The 19,374-nt window shown below is 38.7% G+C and overlaps 1 protein-coding gene across 1 annotated transcript; it reads left to right on the top strand.

Moving 5' to 3' along the window:
* The first annotated feature begins 2,381 nt into the window (after window positions 1-2,381).
* LOC122018869 (protein translocase subunit SECA2, chloroplastic-like) lies at window positions 2,382-19,371 on the top strand. The gene is made up of 13 exons (XM_042576324.1): window positions 2,382-2,661; window positions 2,729-2,866; window positions 2,978-3,047; window positions 3,196-3,260; window positions 3,364-3,484; window positions 4,170-4,261; window positions 4,348-4,413; window positions 4,531-4,595; window positions 4,660-4,747; window positions 4,852-4,917; window positions 4,987-5,102; window positions 5,615-5,705; window positions 19,317-19,371. Exons 1-13 carry the CDS (start codon window positions 2,488-2,490, stop codon window positions 19,335-19,337), a joined length of 1,173 nt encoding a protein of 390 aa, XP_042432258.1. The 5' UTR covers window positions 2,382-2,487; the 3' UTR covers window positions 19,338-19,371.
* Window positions 19,372-19,374: the final 3 nt, after the last annotated feature.

The raw sequence follows: 19,374 nt of genomic DNA on the forward strand, positions 1-19,374 counted from the left end.
TTTAAAATTATAATAAAAAAATATAATAAATTGATATAAAATTTAATTTACATGTATTTCTCATCAGCCAACTCAAGCAATGGTGAGCTTAGGCGGGTCGACCCCTATAAATTTTAATTGATAAAATTTCAACATTAAATTATTTAATAAAACGAGCTAATCCGACCGTTCAATCCAAATTGATGGCTCCGTCAATAAAATACTAAATTTAGTTCAAAGGGTTAAGTTTAATTTCATTTAGAGCATCATCAATGAGGGATATTTGGAGAGAATATTTCTTCAAATATCCCTTCCTCTCAAATATCTCTCATTGTAGGAGATATTTGAGAGATGAATGGAAATCATCGGGCATAAATTTATGCCCAATGATTTCCTCTTGTGGGCCTCATTAAAAAAATCGACGATCACTATTTTGAGTTTTTATTATTTTTTTTTAATTAAATATATTTGGGCCCCACAAAAAATGTGGGCTGCCGTGTCTTTTAGATTTTTTTTTATGTTTTTAAAATTTAATAAAATTCAGAACATTAAAAAAATTTAAAAAAATTAAACGTTCGAAAAATTAAACATTCGAAAAATTAAATGTTGGGTAACGTTCAATTTCTCCCTATATATACATCCTTTTTATCATCTATTTTCATCATTTCCATACTCATTACCTACTAAAAATTTATATAGAAATGGATAAAAATTCTGGTTATTAATTTAGGGATTTGTTCAACTCTCCAAATATCGACGAAAATTCTAGTGAAGAAAGTTCTCGAGTCCGTCCTAATTTCTTCAATCCTCAATTTCCATTTCCCACTCAACATCCACCAAATTTCCAAGTTTTTCCATACCCACCACCATATTACCATAATTTTCAAAGTTATTCAAATTCTTTGAGTGACGACCCTCGAGCTCCGTTTTATACATATCCTCCAGAATATTGACAGAGTAGTCAATATTTCATACAAACCTCATCTCATGGAATTAACCCGCTTTAATCACCAGAGATTCAATCAAATGAATCGAGAAGAGCCAGTGTTGATGCAACTAACAGTGATAAAGGTATACCTTATGCAGTCCCCGATTCACAATTTTCTTCATTCTCATCTCAAATAGGATCCGACGATATTATTCTCAATCAAGCACCAGAGATGGATAATGAATCAGATGAAGACCATATCAAGCTAATAGTATGGACAGTAACAGATGATAAGCTCCTTGCAGCGACCTACACAATTATGAGTGAAGATTCAGTAGTTGGTAATGTCCAGAAGAATGAGTCATTTTGGAAATGAATACTTCAATACCAATCGAGCTAAGGGAGCTAAAAAGAGAATTGTGGATAAAGCAAAATCACATTGGGCTTCATTGAAAAAGATCGTAAATAGATACAATGAAATCTACAATAAATGGTATAATGATAGACCAAGCGGATGGAGTGACGAGGATTTGATGGTGCGAGCTCATGAAGAATACAAGAGTACTTTTAAAACTACTTTACAATATGAGCATGTGTGGATACTCGTGACAGATAACCCTATGTATGCTCCTCAATCCTCAGAGTGACAGGCTACAAAAAAAAAAAAAAGCAAGAATATCAGAATCATCAGGTGCACATACTGACTCTTCTAATTCTAACACAACTGCTGATATAGATGATAGAGAAATCCGATCTCATCCAATGGGATAGAAGGCAATAAAGAGGAAAGGCAAAGAAAGAGTAGGCCTGATTGATGAATTGAATCAGGCTATGCAACAATGAATAATACATTTGGAAGTGTATAATAACAATAAGAAAGTTGATCAACTCATCTACGCATATTAACTCCTCGTAATGGACACACGAGGCATGATTGATGAACAACTTCAAAATCATCTAGCGATATGTGAACAACTGAAGAAAAAATTGAACATGTAGTTAATTTCTATGATTTATTTTATCTACTGCATGTTTATTTTATTAATTGTAGTTTATCGTTATGTATTTTATTAATTAAATATGATTTGTATCTCTGTATTCTCGTTTTAAATTTATAAAATATTTATATTTGTATGAACTTAAATTTATATATCTTCTATTATATTTTTCTTAAAATTAAATGTAAGTTAATTAGATGGTCGTGGGCCCTGTAAATATTTGGTTGATAATATATTTGATTGTGGAATTGGGGATATTTGAGAGTGAATATTTAATTGATGGGATATTTCATTGTAAAAATTGAGATTTTTGAATAATAGGATATTTGAAAGATGATATAAAAATGGATACTACAAATACTTGGAAGAAATATCCCTAATTATTATGGATGCTCTTCGACCCTAACTTTTGCCTAAAATAAAAATCTCAATATTCTTTCATGGCCGTTCATCTCGATCAGCATTTCCCGAATCTCAGCGTCTAAATCCTGCTCTAAGCCTTCTGGCCGCTGTCTTCTCCCTGGAAAAGGCGACGGTCGGAGTACACACATCGATCACCGACACCACTTCAGCTCTTCTCCCATGGCATCCGTCGTCCCGCTCTCCTGCCCTTCGGCTTCCCTCTACAAACCCTCTATCTGTTCCGTCTCTGCTTCCCCTCGATTCCTCCAGAAGCGGCGATTTGTCGTGCCCTCGGCCATTTCCTCCATCTCGCCGCCCAGCTCTTCTTCCGATTCAATTGTCGAGTCGCTGAAGGTGCGGTTTTCTTTAAAACCCTCACCGTGTGCTCGTCGCTAGGTTACACTTTCCTCTTTGGTTCCAGGAGGCTGTCGGGCACTTGCAGAGCGCCAAATGGAAGGACCTCTGGAGCATCAACAGCTGGGTCGTCCTTGATTACGATCGGCTCGTTAGAACAGTCAATCAGCTCGAGTTCCTAATTAAAAGTCTTACCGATGAACAGGTTTCGTGAATTAAAATTTAAGTGAATAAAATCGAAAGAAGATATAGTTGCGTTGTACTAGTATGAAAATTTGTATTTTAGTGTGTGTGGTGACATTTCTGTTGTTAACAGCTTAGAGCAAAGACTGTTGAGTTCCGCCAACGGTTGAGCCAAGGAGAAACTCTTGCCGATATCCAAGCAGGTTAACGATTCGCATCGTTGCTTTCTTTATATGTTTTTCTCTTTTGTTTTCATTGATAAAATTTACTCCCTCCGTACTTGTTTTTCTTCTGTGCGATCAAACTTCTCAATTTATAAGCTTTTCATAGAACTATCTATGTTACTTACAGAAGCATTTGCTGTTGTTCGGGAAGCTGCCAGAAGAAAGCTTGGTATGCGACATTATGATGTTCAGGTACCTAGTAATTTTACTCTGATTTTTTTTTTTAATTCTGAAAGTAAGGATCAGGAAAACAAATTCTAGAAGAAAATCTTAATTATTTTCTTTATTCTGTCAGATTATTGGTGGAGCGGTGCTTCATGATGGGTGCATAGCTGAGATGAAAACTGGTGAAGGAAAGACACTTGTTTCAACACTTGCTGCATATCTAAATGCACTTACGGGAAATGGAGTTCATGGTATGATTGGTTGAAAAAGTTTGTTAATTTCATGGTTTGCATATTTGACTGATGATGCTATGGAAGATCTTGTTACAAATCCTTGCAGTTCAAGTTAGAAATTATTATTATTATATTTCTAATTCTCTGTTCAGGTAACTGGTTGAATAGGCTCTCCTATTTATGGAGTAGGTTTTATATGAGTTGAAGCTTTGCCTCTTCAATCTATATACAGCTGAAAAACTATTTTTCCCTTGTGTACTTGTGCATTTAAAAGTATATTGTTTAGTTCATACTTCCTGGCTCTACATTTTCTAAAAAATCTCCACCCATGCAATGAAGATAACAAAGCATGTAAGATCTTAAGGGCAATAGAAGTGATGACCAATCTGTGTAAGTCCATCTATTTTTGGTTGGGTACATTGAATCACATCCCTCCATTTAACATATACGTTTACACTCCAAGTTCATAGGGTTAGAGATTTTAATTGCTTTTTCATTCATTCTTGGGAACAACATTGATGGCTTAACTGCTGTGATATTCATGGTTTTTCAAATGACACCTAAGGTCTTTCTTCAATCATTGAAGTTCAATGCCTCAGATGAGATCAGAGATGCAGCAATAGAAATTTCTCAGTTAGAATATGATTGACATTTTCTTTTAAATTCTGATAGTATGCCATTACTATTTCCCTTATGTCCATAGTGGTGACTGTTAATGACTACTTGGCTCAGCGTGATGCTGAGTGGATGGGAAGCATTCATCGTTTCCTTGGTCTTTCTGTGGGTCTCATACAGGTAGCTTCCTTGTTCTAAGTGCTCGATTTTAGTTAAACTACATTGCACTAAGAGGCAGGACATGTCTTCATCGAAAATAACTGCAGGCAGGGATGAAAGCAGATGAAAGGAGATCCAACTACAGTTGTGACATTACATACACTAATAATTCAGTAAGGACCTGGAGTAAATGGTTTAGTGTCAGTTCATTTTGAGCTATTTGTATGAGCATGTGTTAGCCATTGCTTTTGACATGTACATTGAAATTGCAACCATTATATATTTCTCAGGAACTTGGATTTGACTACCTCCGTGACAATCTTTCAGGAAATAGAAGGCAACTAGTTATGCGATGGTCTGTATATTTAATTTCATAACCTCTCATTCATGATAACTATTGATAGCTTTGTGTCAAACAGGCCAAGGCCTTTTCATTATGCAATTGTTGACGAAGTTGATTCAGTTCTTATTGATGAGGGAAGGAATCCATTATTAATTAGCGGTGAGGTAATTGGTGCATTCATCTATTTTCCACGCTTGTCTGATTTTTGATTTTCATCGCTAAGAATTTGTAGTCATGCTGTGAAAATTCTATCATGCTTTGCTGATAGGATAGGAAAGATGCTGCCAGATATCCGGTTGCTTCAAAAGTTGCTGAACTGCTTGAACGAGGCATCGTAAGTTCAATTTTCTGCTTCTCATTTGCCAACTGAAGCTTGCTGTGATGGATTAACTTTTTTCTTCAGCATTACAATGTTGAGTTAAAAGACAATTCAGTGGATTTGACTGAGGAAGGAGTTGCTCTTGCTGAAATGGCTCTTGAAACAAATGATTTGTGGGATGACAAGGATTCATGGGCAAGGTGTCATTAAGATATTTTTCCTGTATTATATATTCTATTGTTAAATTTGATATCCCAGTGTACATATTGGAGTTTCAAATTATTGGCTTGACACTCATTAGTGGGTTTGAACATAAAATTTTGTCAATCTGGTATAGAACTAGTAGGTATGTTGCTTTTCTAAAATTTGAAGAATTTCTATTTTTTCCCTGAATCTGCTTATAAGAAAAAGCCAAGAATTTTTTTTTTCCTGTTTTAAAATTTATAACCATCTGAGTTGGATGTATGAATTAACACTGACCAACAAAATAAATTGATCAATCAAATTAATATATAAATATGTAAAAATAAATGTAAATATTAAATTAGATTTGTTAATTTAATTGCTATTTATATTTTTTCAAAAATGTATTCTGATATATAGTCTACAATATGGCATGAGCAAATTACAATTTTTCTCTATAAAACATGTTTATAGTTTATGTCCCTTTCTTTTGGTTCCTTCATTTGTACCATTGTGTGATATTTTGCAGATTTGTGATGAATGCTTTAAAGGCTAAAGAATTTTACCGGAGAGATGTGCAATATATTGTTAGGAATGGAAGAGCATTAATTATAAATGAGGTGATTATTTTTTTTTCTGATATGTTGTGTAGTTAAACTATGTATTTTATGTTTCAGTTAATCTAGATATTTGTTTGAAACTTATTTTTCTTAGTTACCTATGCATCCAAATGCTATCAGTGATGATTGATGCTGACTCAGCTAATTTCACTCTCAGAAAATGTACCATAGTTTATGCTCGCAAATTCATATATTTTTTTGCTTGAGATTAATTTTCTTTGTTTAGTGTTGATTAGTAACTTATTTCCAAATGCTATTTGTTTTGATTGATGCTGGTGGCTAATTTTTTTCTGCTCTTAGAAAATTGACCATTACAAATATTTAAACAACTACATTGAAACTTCTATCTTGAGACTGTTGGTTAATCCTAGGAAAACGTACCGGTTTCACTGTACAAAATTTTTTGTACAAGTGTCGAACCTTTCCTTAAATAACCTATTGTGTTTTTTAGAAGTTAAATTAGGAATCGCAGACGGAACTTAACATCATTGATTCCAAATTTAGCTTATCCGTTCTTAATGGTTTAGATTTGAATCGCAAGCGGAACTTAACACTATTGATTCAAATCTACCTAGGTTATTAATTCCATAAATATTAATTTCCAAAATTGGCTTCCAGGACTGCATGGCGAGGCACATGACCTTCTTGGATATGGGAGCAACCACAACCGCCTAGGCAAAGCCTTTTAAGGAAAGCTAATATTTATTTCCTCAAATAACTCTAGGTTAACCAAAAGGAACAATCGAATCACAAGTTCGAAAAAGAAGAAAACACAAACTCGAAAAATAAATTCGAAAAAACTAGATCTAATTGCCTCTTGTATTTAGAATTCTTACAAAGAGAAAAACTAGCATGATGCGGAAAACAATTGCTAATTATACCTTCTCTTTGTATGCTAATGACCTCGAGATCTTCTGCCGTATTCCTCGCCTCGCCTTGGACGTCGTGTGGGCGACGATCCTCCAAGATAAACACCACCCAAAAGCCTCCTTCCTCTTCTTGTAAAATCCGACCACCACCACCACCACAAGGAGAAGAGAGCAAAAGGGAAAAGAGAGAAGAAAGGGAGAGAGCCGGCCACACCAAGGTCTCCAAACAAGAGAATAAGAATTGTTATATCATAAGGCCTCCTCACCCCTTCTTTTATATTACTTGCCCAAGGCAAATAAGGGAAGAATTTTTACAAAAATTAAAATCTTCCTCTAATTTTTCCTTTTTCCTTTTATTTTTCCTTTTCTTTCCTCTTGATTGAATCAATCACCAAAATTAATTGGATGATGATTTTATTATTTTAATATGGCCGACCACCTTGCTTGGGCACCAAGCAAGGTTGGCCGACCCCCACAAGAGAAATAAATATTTTTTATATAAAATTTTACAAGAAAAATTCTTATAAAATTTTACAAGAAAAATTCTTATAAAATTTTACAAGCTCTCTTTCCTAAAGTAAGAGTTAAAAAAGGAAAGTTCTAAAAATTAAAACCATGTTTTAAAATTTAAAACTTCTCTTATAAAATTTCCTTTTTTAACATGGTGATAGAAAATTTAAATTTTCAAACTTCTTTTCCCTTTTTTTTCCTTAAACCATGAGGATAATTAAAAAAGGAAAGTTTTAAAATCTTTTAAACTCTCTATTTAAACATGTGACCTAATTCAAATAAGGAAAGTTTTAAAAATTAAAATATCTCTTTTAAAACTTATAGTTTTCTACAAAGAGAAGATTTTAAAAATTCAAAACAACCCTCCCTTTTTGAATTATTGTGGTCGGCCCCTTCATGCAGGGTCACCAAGCATTGGACCGACCCACTTCTTGGACACCAAGAAGAGCCTTACATTTGGATGGACTTGAGGCTATAATAAGGCTACGACAGGGACCTAGAGGAGAAATTGGTTTTGACCTTCCGATGAGCTTGAGTATCCCGTGTTCGCCCCGAACACACAACTCAAGTTCATCGATAATAACTCATTCCACTAGAGAGTTATTACCGAATTACCGCACCAATCCCAAATTACATTATGGGCTTCTTCTTATCATGAGTGTGTTAGTCTCCCTGTGTTTAAGATTACGAATGCCCACTAATTAAGTAAGTTACTGACAATTCACTTAATTAATATCTAGCTCCAAGAGTAGTACCATTCAACTTTATTGTCATATCGGACTAGGTCCACCTGCAGGGTTTAACATGGCAATCCTTATGAGTTCCTCTTGGGGACATTCTCAACCTAGATAACTAGGACACAGATTCCTTCTATAATTAACAACACACACTATAAGTAATATCATTTCCCAACTTATCGAGCATATTGATTTGTCGAGCTAAACCTCACCCTTTGATAAGTCAAAGAAATAAATATTAAATATATGTGCTTGTTATTATATTAGTATTAAGAGCACACACTTCCATAATAACTAAGGTTTAGTTCTTTTACTAAGTCAGTACAAAAAGAACATACCTAAATGATCCTACTCAATACACTTAAAGTGTATCAGTGTAATTTATTAGTCAAGATAAACTAATACTTAATTACACTACGACTATACTATACTGATAGTTTGTTTCTTTCTATCTTAGTCGCGAGCAACTGTTTATAATTTATAGAGAACCTACAACATGATCTTCTGAGTGTGACACCACACTCCATGTTGTCTACTATATAAATTAATTGAACAATTATATTTAATAAATAAATGCAGATATTGACCAATGTGATTCTTTTATTTTAACAAATAAATGTTTACAAAAGCTAGACTTTTAGTATACACTCCAACAGAGACTACCCATACTGAGTTGCATAATATTCATAGAATGTGTTCATTTTCTCTTATAACCTTTTTCACAAATGACTATTATCGTGAAAAAAACATTAATATTTCATCTTGAAAACAGGTTCTAAGCTACAAACTTTGGTTAATCTACTATGTACTTTGCTAGAAGATAGCCATCGTTTTGCAGCACACATTATGATTATCCATCCTTTAACAATCCAGCCTATCATCTTTCCTGACCTAGCCAACTATGTTGCTTCTGGGGACTCAAAATTGGCATGGATGCTTATTTACTGCCATAGTAGTTGTTGGTCGACATAGTAAATTTGACAAATGAACTTACTTATAACAATTTTGAAAATCTAGTACCGATTAGTTTTTATGCTACTTAGACTTGGGTATGAGTATCCAAGACAAGAGTGGATCTAATCTGTGTCCAATAAGATTGTTGAAGTTAGGATGTTCCACATCCATTGCTCCCACATGGAAAAGTGAGGTGGTCCATAATAAATATAAATTGGTCTCTTTTTTAATAGCTTTTAGGATAAGTAGTTAGTTAACCAAATTCAATATGATATTAAACAAGGTTTAAAATCTCGGCATTGCAATAGGCACTGGCATTGTGGACTGCAGCGATCCCATGGCGGCCTTCGTGAGGTCATGGAGGCGCCACTCAATTTTTTTTTCTTTTACAATTATGTTATTATGTTTAATATTTAAGTTAAATTTTTTATTAAAAATATATTTTTAATTAATATATTTTATATTTGAAAAAAATACTAAAATTATATCGGACAACATGGTATGGTACCGAAACCGTATCATTTCGGTTATAAACCAAAACTTTGATAAAAAAAAGGTAGCTCGGTGCACGAAGCTCTAGCTATGCGGGGTCTCGGGGAAGGATTCATTGTACACAGTCTTACCTTGTTTTTTGCAAGAGGCTGTTTCCAGGATTCGAACTCGTGACATTTTGGTCCCAAAGTAACAACTTTACCATTGCGCCAAGGCTCCCCTTCAAACCAAAACTTTGATATAGTTTGAAATTTTAAATAACAACCAAGTCTTATCCCATTAAGTGGGGTTGACTATATTGATCATTTTATACCATTGGGCTATATCCCCTACTATGCTATCATCTATACTTAAATAAATTTTATCTTGTTTTATTGTTGTTAACTAAGTCTTTTTTGATCTTCCTCGTTTGATGTGCGTATTTGTTATACTTTCACATTGTCTAATCAGAGCATTTATTGGCCAAGTACATGCCCGTACCATCGTAAATGTGTCTCTCGAAATTTTCTCTCAATAGATGCAACTCCGACTTTCTCTTTAATGCTCTTATTTCTTATTCTGTCCATCCTCGTATGTTCACAATCCACCTTAATATTCTCATCTCTGCACTCAAATCTTCTACTCATGTGTTCGAGTCATAGCCCAACATTCAGCATCATATAACATAACAGGTCTAATCACCATTTTGTGGAACTTTCCTTTAAGTTTTAGAGGCACTATACGATCACATAAAACATCCGACGTCCTCCTCCATTTCAACCATCCTATTTGTATGCTATGTAAGACATCTCTCTCAATTCCTCTATTATTTTGCAAAAATGATCATAAATATTTAAAGCCATGCTCCAGATCATCTCCTATTTTAACAATTGTTTCATTACATTTACTATTGTTAAACTTAAATTCTATATATTCTGTCTTTACTCTACTAAGCTTAAAACCTTTTACTTCTAGTGTTTCTTGCCAAGATTCTAGTTTAGCATTTACTCCTTCATGTGTCTCATCTATCAAAACAATATCATATGTAAATAACATGCACCACAGTAATCCGTCTGAAATCTTTACTCTGATCGTTACATCTTCATACATATTAATTTGGTTCAATATATGTTATGCAAACACTTTTCTTTTTTAGAATTCTCCATATAATTTCTTTTGGGATGATTACCGTGTGTAAATCTTGCTTTTGCTTTCGATACTTTTCAATTAGTTGCATTAGAAGATGTATAGCTTCTATTGTTGATCTTCCAGGCATTAACCCAAATTAATTTTCGGTCACCGTGGTCTTTTTCCTTATTTTTTTTTTCTATTACTCTTTCCAAATATAACTCATTAGTTTAATACTCCTATAATTTGTACAATTTTGTACATCTCCCTTATTCTTAAATGAGAGAATTAGAGTACTTACCTATCATGCATTTTTTCATTTTCAATATTATATCGAATAATTTTGTAAGTCATTCAATATCTTATTTTCCTAGGCACTTCCATACTACTATCAAAATTTAAATTTCCATAGTCATTTGACCTACTTGAATTTCCTAAGTTAAGTTGATCATCTAAAGTAGGTCATCTAAACCTTCATTAAAAAGTTGATGAAAATACCCGTCCACCGCTCTTTTATTTCTTCATCATTTACTAGTATCCTATTATATTCATCTTTAATGCATCTTGTTTGGATAAAATTTATTGTCTGTCTGTTTCTCTCACTTTAGTTATTCTATAAATGATACTTTCCCCTTCTTTTGTATCTGATTTTCGATATAACCGTTCAAAAGTTTCATTCTTTACTCGCTTCCTTAGTCTTTCTTGGCTATTGTATATATTCTTAAAGTTTTTCTCGGTCTTATAAATATATAATTTCTTATATACTTAGTTTTTTCTTCACTTTCTCTTGTATTCTCTCATTCTACCACTAAAATTTCGGTGGTGCATGCCCATTTGATTTACTAAGTATACACTCTTGGTTACTATTTTTAACTTTGATATTATCTTATTCCATGTTGTATTACAATTATCGTATATTTTACATAATGCTTTTACTCTCACATTCTTCTTGAATATATTTTGCTTCCTATCCTTTAACTTCCACTACTTAATTGTAGGAGTCGTGTATATTTTCTTTCGATTGATACTATGATTGAGACGTATATCAAGCGGTACTAACCTATATTGGGTTATTAAGCTTTCTCCAAAGATAACTACAATCTTTACAATTTTTTTTTTATCTCTCTTCCTAACTATAAGTCAATTTGTGATTTATTATTCCCACTTTTGAACATGATCAAGTGTTCTTTTTTCTTAAAAAACATATTAGCTAGTATAAGGCCATATGTGCAAAATCCAATATAATTTTCCCTTCATTTCTTCTTCCAAACCCATAACCCCTATGCACCCATTTATATTTTTCATTTTTCAATATGATATGCCCATTTAGATCGCCTCGCAATTTCCTGATAATGTGAATAAAAATTAAGTGAATTGATTACATTTTTTTGGTTATAAGATGTAGCCTCAGAATCTGATAGTGCCTTTTGTTTTGAAGAATTAAGAGAATCATTACCGTTCCTAACATTTTTGTCAGGCAAATTAGCAAATGTAGAGAATGCCAAAGAATAAGAAATGTCATAGTAAAGCTCACAAGAAGAGATGCTTTTATGATTAGATTCCAAATAAATATTTGTAGTCATTTATTGAATTTGTATCTTGGAGATAATGTTGTCCACCACATTGTTATTTTTCTCCTTGGACAAGAAAACTCTCCTTGAATCATGTTCCAATCATGACAATGGACATGCTCTTTAATAATCGTGTCTTTTGCTTAAAATACCACTATAGTGTAGTTCTTTATCAATTGCTTCAAAAAACTCAACTATATGACCAATATAATCAGCCTCTCCTTCATGTGAATGTAGTATCAAAATCTGATACTGCTTTTTTGTTTTGAAGAATTAGGAGAACCATTACCATTCCTAACATTTTCATCGGGCAAATTAGCAAATGTAGAGTATGCCAAAGAATAAGAAATGTCACAGTAAAGCTCACAAGGCAGGATACTTTTCTTATTAGATTTCAGATCAATATTTGGACTCATTCATTGGATTTGTATCTTGGACATAATGTCATCCAACACATTGTTATTTTTTTTTTTTCCTCCGACAATAATACTCTCCTTGAAACATGTTCCAATCATGCAATGGGCATACTCTTTAATCATCATTTCTTCTCTAAAAGATCACTAAGCCATTTAATCAGCCTCTCCTTCATGTGCTTCTTACATCATCATAAACATTTATAATGAACTCCATCCATTACGGCCTGCATATAATATTGACTTGCTAACAATACTGGATCATCCACTCTTTTCTTCTAGTAACTTTCCGGCCAAAATTGTTTAGATTTGGCCTCTGGAATTGGATTGCCAATAAAGTGACAGCCAAGTCCCACATCTTTCTTTGACATTTTGCTGTATCCCACCCTCTTCTTGGACACTAGCTCGATGCTCACCACTTCTACCTTCCTTTTCTGCCTCCTGCTCTCCAGCTTGCTCATATTTTTGATTGCTAGCAAAATTAGATCCCTTATTGCTAAGATCACTGTCTTTCACTATCCAATTTGGTATTGAAGTTGCTTTTTTCACCTTGTTTGGCCCTAGAACCACTAATGTCTTCACTTGCTTCTTACCTCCAACTGCAGCCGTGGCAGTATTGGTGTTTGTATTTGTTAAGTGTATCATTCCTCTAGTAGTTGGAGATGTTGAAGCTACCTCATTTTCCCCTTCAACCACTAACGTCTCTGTCACATTTTTCTTTCGGAACTACCTTAATTAACTTTTATCACATGCTTCTTTCCTCTATTGGTGGGAGGCCTGCTGCAGGTGTTATTTGCCTGGCGGCCTGCGTCATCTAGCTTGCACTTTTCTGCTGTTCTCATGGTCATTTCAGGAAAGTGAGAAGGGGAGAACTGCAAGATCATTTCTTTGCCACTAACACTTTTTTTTGTGGCAAAAGGCGAAACGCTCGCTCCCAGCGCCCCTGCCGTACCCGACCCAAGGCCTTCGCGAGGGAGGTAAATCGCAGCATCCGAGCGAACATGTGACGGACATGGTGTAATACGGGGATAGGTGATTTATTCCCCAGCTGCCCCGAGAATCGACCCTGCGGCCTCATTGTGGCAACACCCGCCACATACCAACTCGGATGACCCTGCCACTAACACAATACTATGTTTGGGTGCCAATTTATTTGTCATAAATCTTTAAACATCTTTGAGATATGCATGTCGAATCATCTAGAGTGATGTGGGAAATGAGAAAACCAATTTATTTTACTCCTTTAATTGAGTGCAAGAAACTATGTACAAAGTATTGTGTAATTGGGTACCAAAGTTTACATGAAGAAGGAAATGATTCAAATGATTAGAATGACAAACTTGAAGAATCTAATCCTCCTAATGGTGAAAAATTTGAGGTTGCAAAACTAGTTGGTATTTGCTATGGCGATCCAAATAGCATCAAATAAGTTGGATTAATGTTTAAGGTTCTTCGGAAAACATATAATCCTAGCTAAGATACTTGGGAGCTAATTGATGGCTTAAGCAATATTCAAGAAAGAATTATAGTTTTTGAAGAATATATTCAAGTAGAATTTTTCATCATTACCTAACCAAGTGGATGTGATTTGTAGTGGTTCTCTATGTTAAAAAATCGATTAGCCAATCAACATCAACATGGGATCTAATCAAGGAGTATTCCTCTCCACATGTGAGACTACTTCGTCATGACTGCACACGTTGGAATAGTGGAAATAGAGAGGGAGAGAAGAAAGGAGAGTAGATAAGGGAGGAGAGGAGTGGGTGGTGGAATACAAAATGGGAGAATAGAGTGACTAAGGGAGAGAAAGGAAGACTAGGGATAAAGAGAGGAGTACCAGAAACAAGTGGTGGGCGGGCGGGCAGTAATTGGATGGTGATGAGTGATAGTAGGCGATAGTTGGCAAGCGGTGATGGGCAAGCGTTGTTGTGAGAGAGGGAATTAGATAAGGAATTATGTAGAGAGAGAAAAATGAAGTGTATTAAATAATTCTTAATATTTCAAAATACGATTAACCAAACTAAATACAATTGAACCAAATTATCATATAAATTTGATTCAGGTTTAAATTAGTCAAAATAAATCCAAATCAAGCTTGATTTAAACTCATTTGACCCTCATGTCTATTTAATGGACTCCACTTTCACTCGACCATAAAACTTAAACTATTGGTTTGATTTAGCTTAATTACTCACCTATTTTTTTTTTAATTTCTTTTAAAATGCAAAAAATTAAATGGGATAAAATTTGGAGTAATATGGTACTTGTTGTTTGCAAATGATATTGTTTTGGTTGATGATACTTGTGAAGGACTAAATGCTAAGCTCAAATCTTAGCAGGAAACACTGAAGCAAAAAATTTGAGTTAAGTTCAGTAGTATTAGACGTAGTAAAACAATGTAAGTTAGGAGATGATGAGTAACTTGTAAGGATTGCAAAGGGATGGAAGGATTGATAGAGATATAAAGAAGATTGTTTTTACATACGATACAAGTAGGATAGTAAAATGGAGGATGACATGAGGTGTTCTTTGTGATTGTAAGATATCTTTAATTCTTAAAGAGAAGTTTTACAAAATGGCTATATTACATGTTGATCCTGTCCGAAAGCTGAATCAACGGACGCTGGGCACGTGGCGCTCTCCGGTTGCTGACGTGGGTCTTCGACTGCTGGTGCGAACTTCCGGCGATCCTGCAAAGAAGTCGGGCCGGGAAGGGGTTCCCGGCGACGACCCTCCGACGCTCAAGTCAGAAAAACGAATAGCAAGAAGGTGGCTCCAGGGATCTCAGATTGCATACCTCCGATGAAGTCTGATGGCGTTTATATAGAGCCACGGGAGCTTGGTGCACACAACCCGAGGTGTACACGTGTCATATCCCATACCGCAGCATGGGCTTGTCAGAAGAGCATGTTTGACTCCATGCCGCTACAGTCTGAGCGTCTCCTTGATGGGACAACAGAATATTCGATCGCACCATACTGCGTATGGTTTAGTCTTCGAACATGTCTGTTGTCAGCAACAGGGGTTACTGAGATGACGTCCACACTGTCCCCTACTCTTTGACTTCCTCTTCTCGGATCGACCATCCAGCCGCTCGGCCAGAGCGCTCGTCTTTAGTCCGACGTAGGTGGTCGCCCGTCCGAGAATTCTGAGGGTCGTCCTTCCGCTCGGCTCGTATCGCCTGAGACCCTGGCCGAGCGGACAAACGGCTCGGCCTTCATTCGTGCGTTGTCTCGCGGTCGAACGGATTATCCGCTCGGCTCTATGCTCCTTCCTTCCTTGGCGCCCGGCCGGATGGTTGTTCTTTCGGGTAAGGGCTATTGCCTGGTGCTCGGCATGTCTTGCCCGCTCCTCGAGCACAGGGGGTTGACCCCCCCATTGACTGCCGATCTCCACATGTTGTCGGACTTTCCCTTATGAGGGCCCCCCGGTCTTGCCACAGGATCACTTGCCTCCCCTTCAAGTCTAGTCGAAGGAGGCGGAGTCCGACTGATTGGACTATTGACTCGATTGAGTAAGGGTCGCCATACTAGGCCGCTCGGCCGGGCTGGGGAATGCTCATCCGCTCGGCTTATATTCCCTGTCAAGTCCGTTCGGCTCTATTACCGGGTCGGTGTTAACGCTTGTTGCACGCTTGCTGCATGCGGTGATAGGCGTTCATTAAATGCGCCCTGTGTCTCGTTGACACGTGGCGCTCCCGCTATCGTCAGCGTACGGTGCTGGCCTTACTTCCGATGGGACAGCCGCCGTTTGAAATGAACAGCTGGATGATGGCCTCGTTCTTTACGACCTGAATCGGACGGTGGAGGCTGCTCGAGGCCGACGTTATAAAGCTCGCGACCCCTCTTCTTCGCCGTATTTCTGCTTCATCGATCCCTGACGCCCCACTGCTCTTTCTTCTCCGGCGACCTCGCTTCTCAACTCTCCGACGACCCCGAGGCCCCTTGCGACCATCCTGTTGCTCGTAAGCCCTTCTTCTCCTCGCTTTCTCCCTGCTTTTCTGTCCGTCGGTTGCCTCTTTCATTCTGCCACCTTCATTCTTTGCTTTATTTCCCTTTCCTTTTATCTCGCGTTCCTTCCTTGCCCCCGACCATGACCAGTACTTCCCAGCCGACTAGTGGCGCTCCTGGTCTATGGTACACGACCATGGAGAGCCGATTTGACGAGGAGGATGCCCTGCGCCTCACTCGGACATACAGCCTGCCGGCCGACAACCACATAGTATTAGCCACCCCTACCGACCGGCCTCATAACCCGCCGCCCGCCACCGTTCTTTTCTTCCGAGACCAATTTTTGGCCGGACTACGCTCTCCTCCACATAAGTTTTTCTTACAAGTGTGCAACTATTTTTGCATCCCGCTCGACCAGCTAGTCCTGAACTCCATTAGGTTGCTGAGCGGGATAGTGATTCTCTTTAAACTGAACGACATTCCATTAGACCCAAGGTCTTCCACTATTTTTACTACCCTAAGCAAGCCGAGTGGGGTACTTTCGTTTTTCAATCGAGGATAGGTTTTGTCCTTTTTGATAATATGCCGAGCTCCAACAAACACTGGAAGGAGCATTTTTTCTACATGCGCTTCCCCGAGCCACCGACCTTCCGAATCAAATGGCAGACGGCGATGCTAGCGCAACCGGAGCTTGGCAAGTTTAGGGGTGATCCAGCCTACCTTCATGCAGCCGACCGGCTGGTCGACCAGCGCTACCACATCGACAAGCTGCTCCTTCCGGGAGTGACGTATATATTTGGCTTGTCCCCCCTTCCAGCCGACCTGCCTTGCAGCATGAGTAAGTTCTCTTATCGTCCCCTTTTTTTTTGTTCTAACTGATTGAAGTTATGTGGCGCGCCAAGGCTACCGAGCGGCTGAAACTGCGAGCCGCTGAGATCGAGGCGGCCAAGAATAGGGAGGTCGCCGAGCGGAGCTTAGCCTCAGCTGGTCCGGCCAGCGGAGAGGGTGAGGGGACTCAGAGTGTCCCCGAAGCCTTAGACGCTTCTGCCTCTCTCGGCGAGGCTGCAGGCGATATAGAGCCTGTTCAAGTCGAGGTGGAGGGCCGCTCGGCTGACGAAGCCCCCCTGGCAACTTGGAAGCGCAGACGGCCAGAGCCAGCCACTCAACCAACTCCATCTGATGAACCGCAGTCCGAGCGGGGCGATGCAGCTCCAGTGCTATCCGGGACGGTCTCCATAGAGAGTACCCCAACGTCGCGCGGTTCTCCAAGGGCTACTTCCGAGGTGCCGCCCTCCAGTCCTCCCCGAACCATGCGGCGTCTCAGGCGATTGGGCGACCATCCTTCTTCCTCCATCGGTGAGCCGTCCGGTAAGGCCGCTATGCCCCAGGGTGATCCGAGCGGCCCAAGGTTGATAAAAACTGTCCTGCGCCTTCCGTCGGAGGAATACTTGGCGGCTGCTGATCGGCCAGTGGTCCCCAGCAGCAGATCACCCTTACGGGTCCTCTTGCCAAAGCCTGGGAGGATGCTCGGCTCCGAATTGCAATGATGACTCCCAGTCAGCTAGGCGATAGCAATCTACAACAGGCGACCGGGGTATGTTCTTTTACCGTGTTGGTTACTTGGATTGAGTTTCTAACCTGTTCATATCCGTTCGCAGAACTGGGTGGAGCAGATTGCCATCAGCAACCGACTAGCCGAACTGGAGGACGAGCTGAAAAAGCTCAAAGCCTCGGGGGAAAGCAGACAATCAACAGCCGCTCTGGAGAAGGCCAAAAAACTGCTGGAAGCCGAGCGGGGTAAGTCCTCCGATCTGTCGAGTGAGGTGGCCCGCCTCGAAGCTTTGGTCAAGCTACGAGATAAGGAGATAAAGACCGCGACCACCCGGAAGCGCAAAGCCATCGACGACATGGACCTGATGAAGGTGGAGAATCGGGGGCTAGAGCGGCGCGTGAAGGAATTGGACGCCTCGTTGTCCGCTGAACGGGAGGGCCGTTCGGCCGACCAGGCTAAAGCGGAAGGGGCTCTGAAAGATCTTCAAGCTGCCTTTGACGCTTCTAAAGCCACGCTTAAAGAGTATCAAGACGGGGAGCCCGGTTGATCGACGGAGGTGCGCAAAGCTTTCATCCGCTCGGACGAATTTGGCGAAAGGTTCAGCGACAAGCTGTCCTTGACTTTTGAAGAGGCGATCAAGGTGGCGGTGGACTATTTGAAGACCAAGGGCCACATACCAGCCGAGTTGTCTGTCGCCCACGAAGACCTGGCGGTGATGATGGGCTCCATCCTCGATTCTCTCTTTAATTTTGGTGATAGTGAATGAAGGGTTTGTAAAACTTCTTTCAAGTTTCTGCTGTCTTTTGTATGCCCGCCGTTCGGGGCGAAGACTGTTGTTATCACTTTTGTCTATTCATCATTTGGTGTAAATGAATTCTCTCTCCTTGTTATTTGTTTGTTCGATCAGCATCCAATCCTTAACTTTTTGCGCCGGTCCTAATTTTCTCGCGCTAAGTGCGTTTTATAAAGGAGCCGCACGGCCCCACGCTTTCTTTATTCTTGCCTTATCGGCAGGCCCGATCAGAGGTCGGCCTTTACAACCGAGCAGGACCTTGCAGAAAGTTATCCGTCCGGAGGATTTATAGACTCCGGTTGCTCGCCTTTTAACGTCGAATTTTACCGTCAACGCCTGACGACCTTCCGCTCGGCGGGTTTATAGACGCCGGCTCGTCTCTCGATTTTTAACGTCGGAGCTCGACGGTCTTCTGCTCGGAGGGTTTATAGACGCCGGCTCATCTCTCGATTTTTAACGTCGGAGCTCGACGGTCTTCCGCTCGGATGGTTTATAGATGCCGGCTCGTCTCTCGATTTTTAACTTCATAGTACAAATTATTTGTGATGCATGACTAATTATTTTCAAATAACTTCATAGAAGCTTTCAATTTTATTTTAACTTATGCATGGAAATTGATAAAGATGATGCTTATCTTTTGTTGTATAATGTTTCATTGCATAGGCTGCCAACATGTCCTGTTGACATTATATAATTAGAGCTAAAAACTGGTCCAGCTGCA

This window comes from Zingiber officinale, chromosome 9A, assembly GCF_018446385.1.
Source record: "Zingiber officinale cultivar Zhangliang chromosome 9A, Zo_v1.1, whole genome shotgun sequence".
NCBI lineage: Eukaryota > Viridiplantae > Streptophyta > Magnoliopsida > Zingiberales > Zingiberaceae > Zingiber > Zingiber officinale.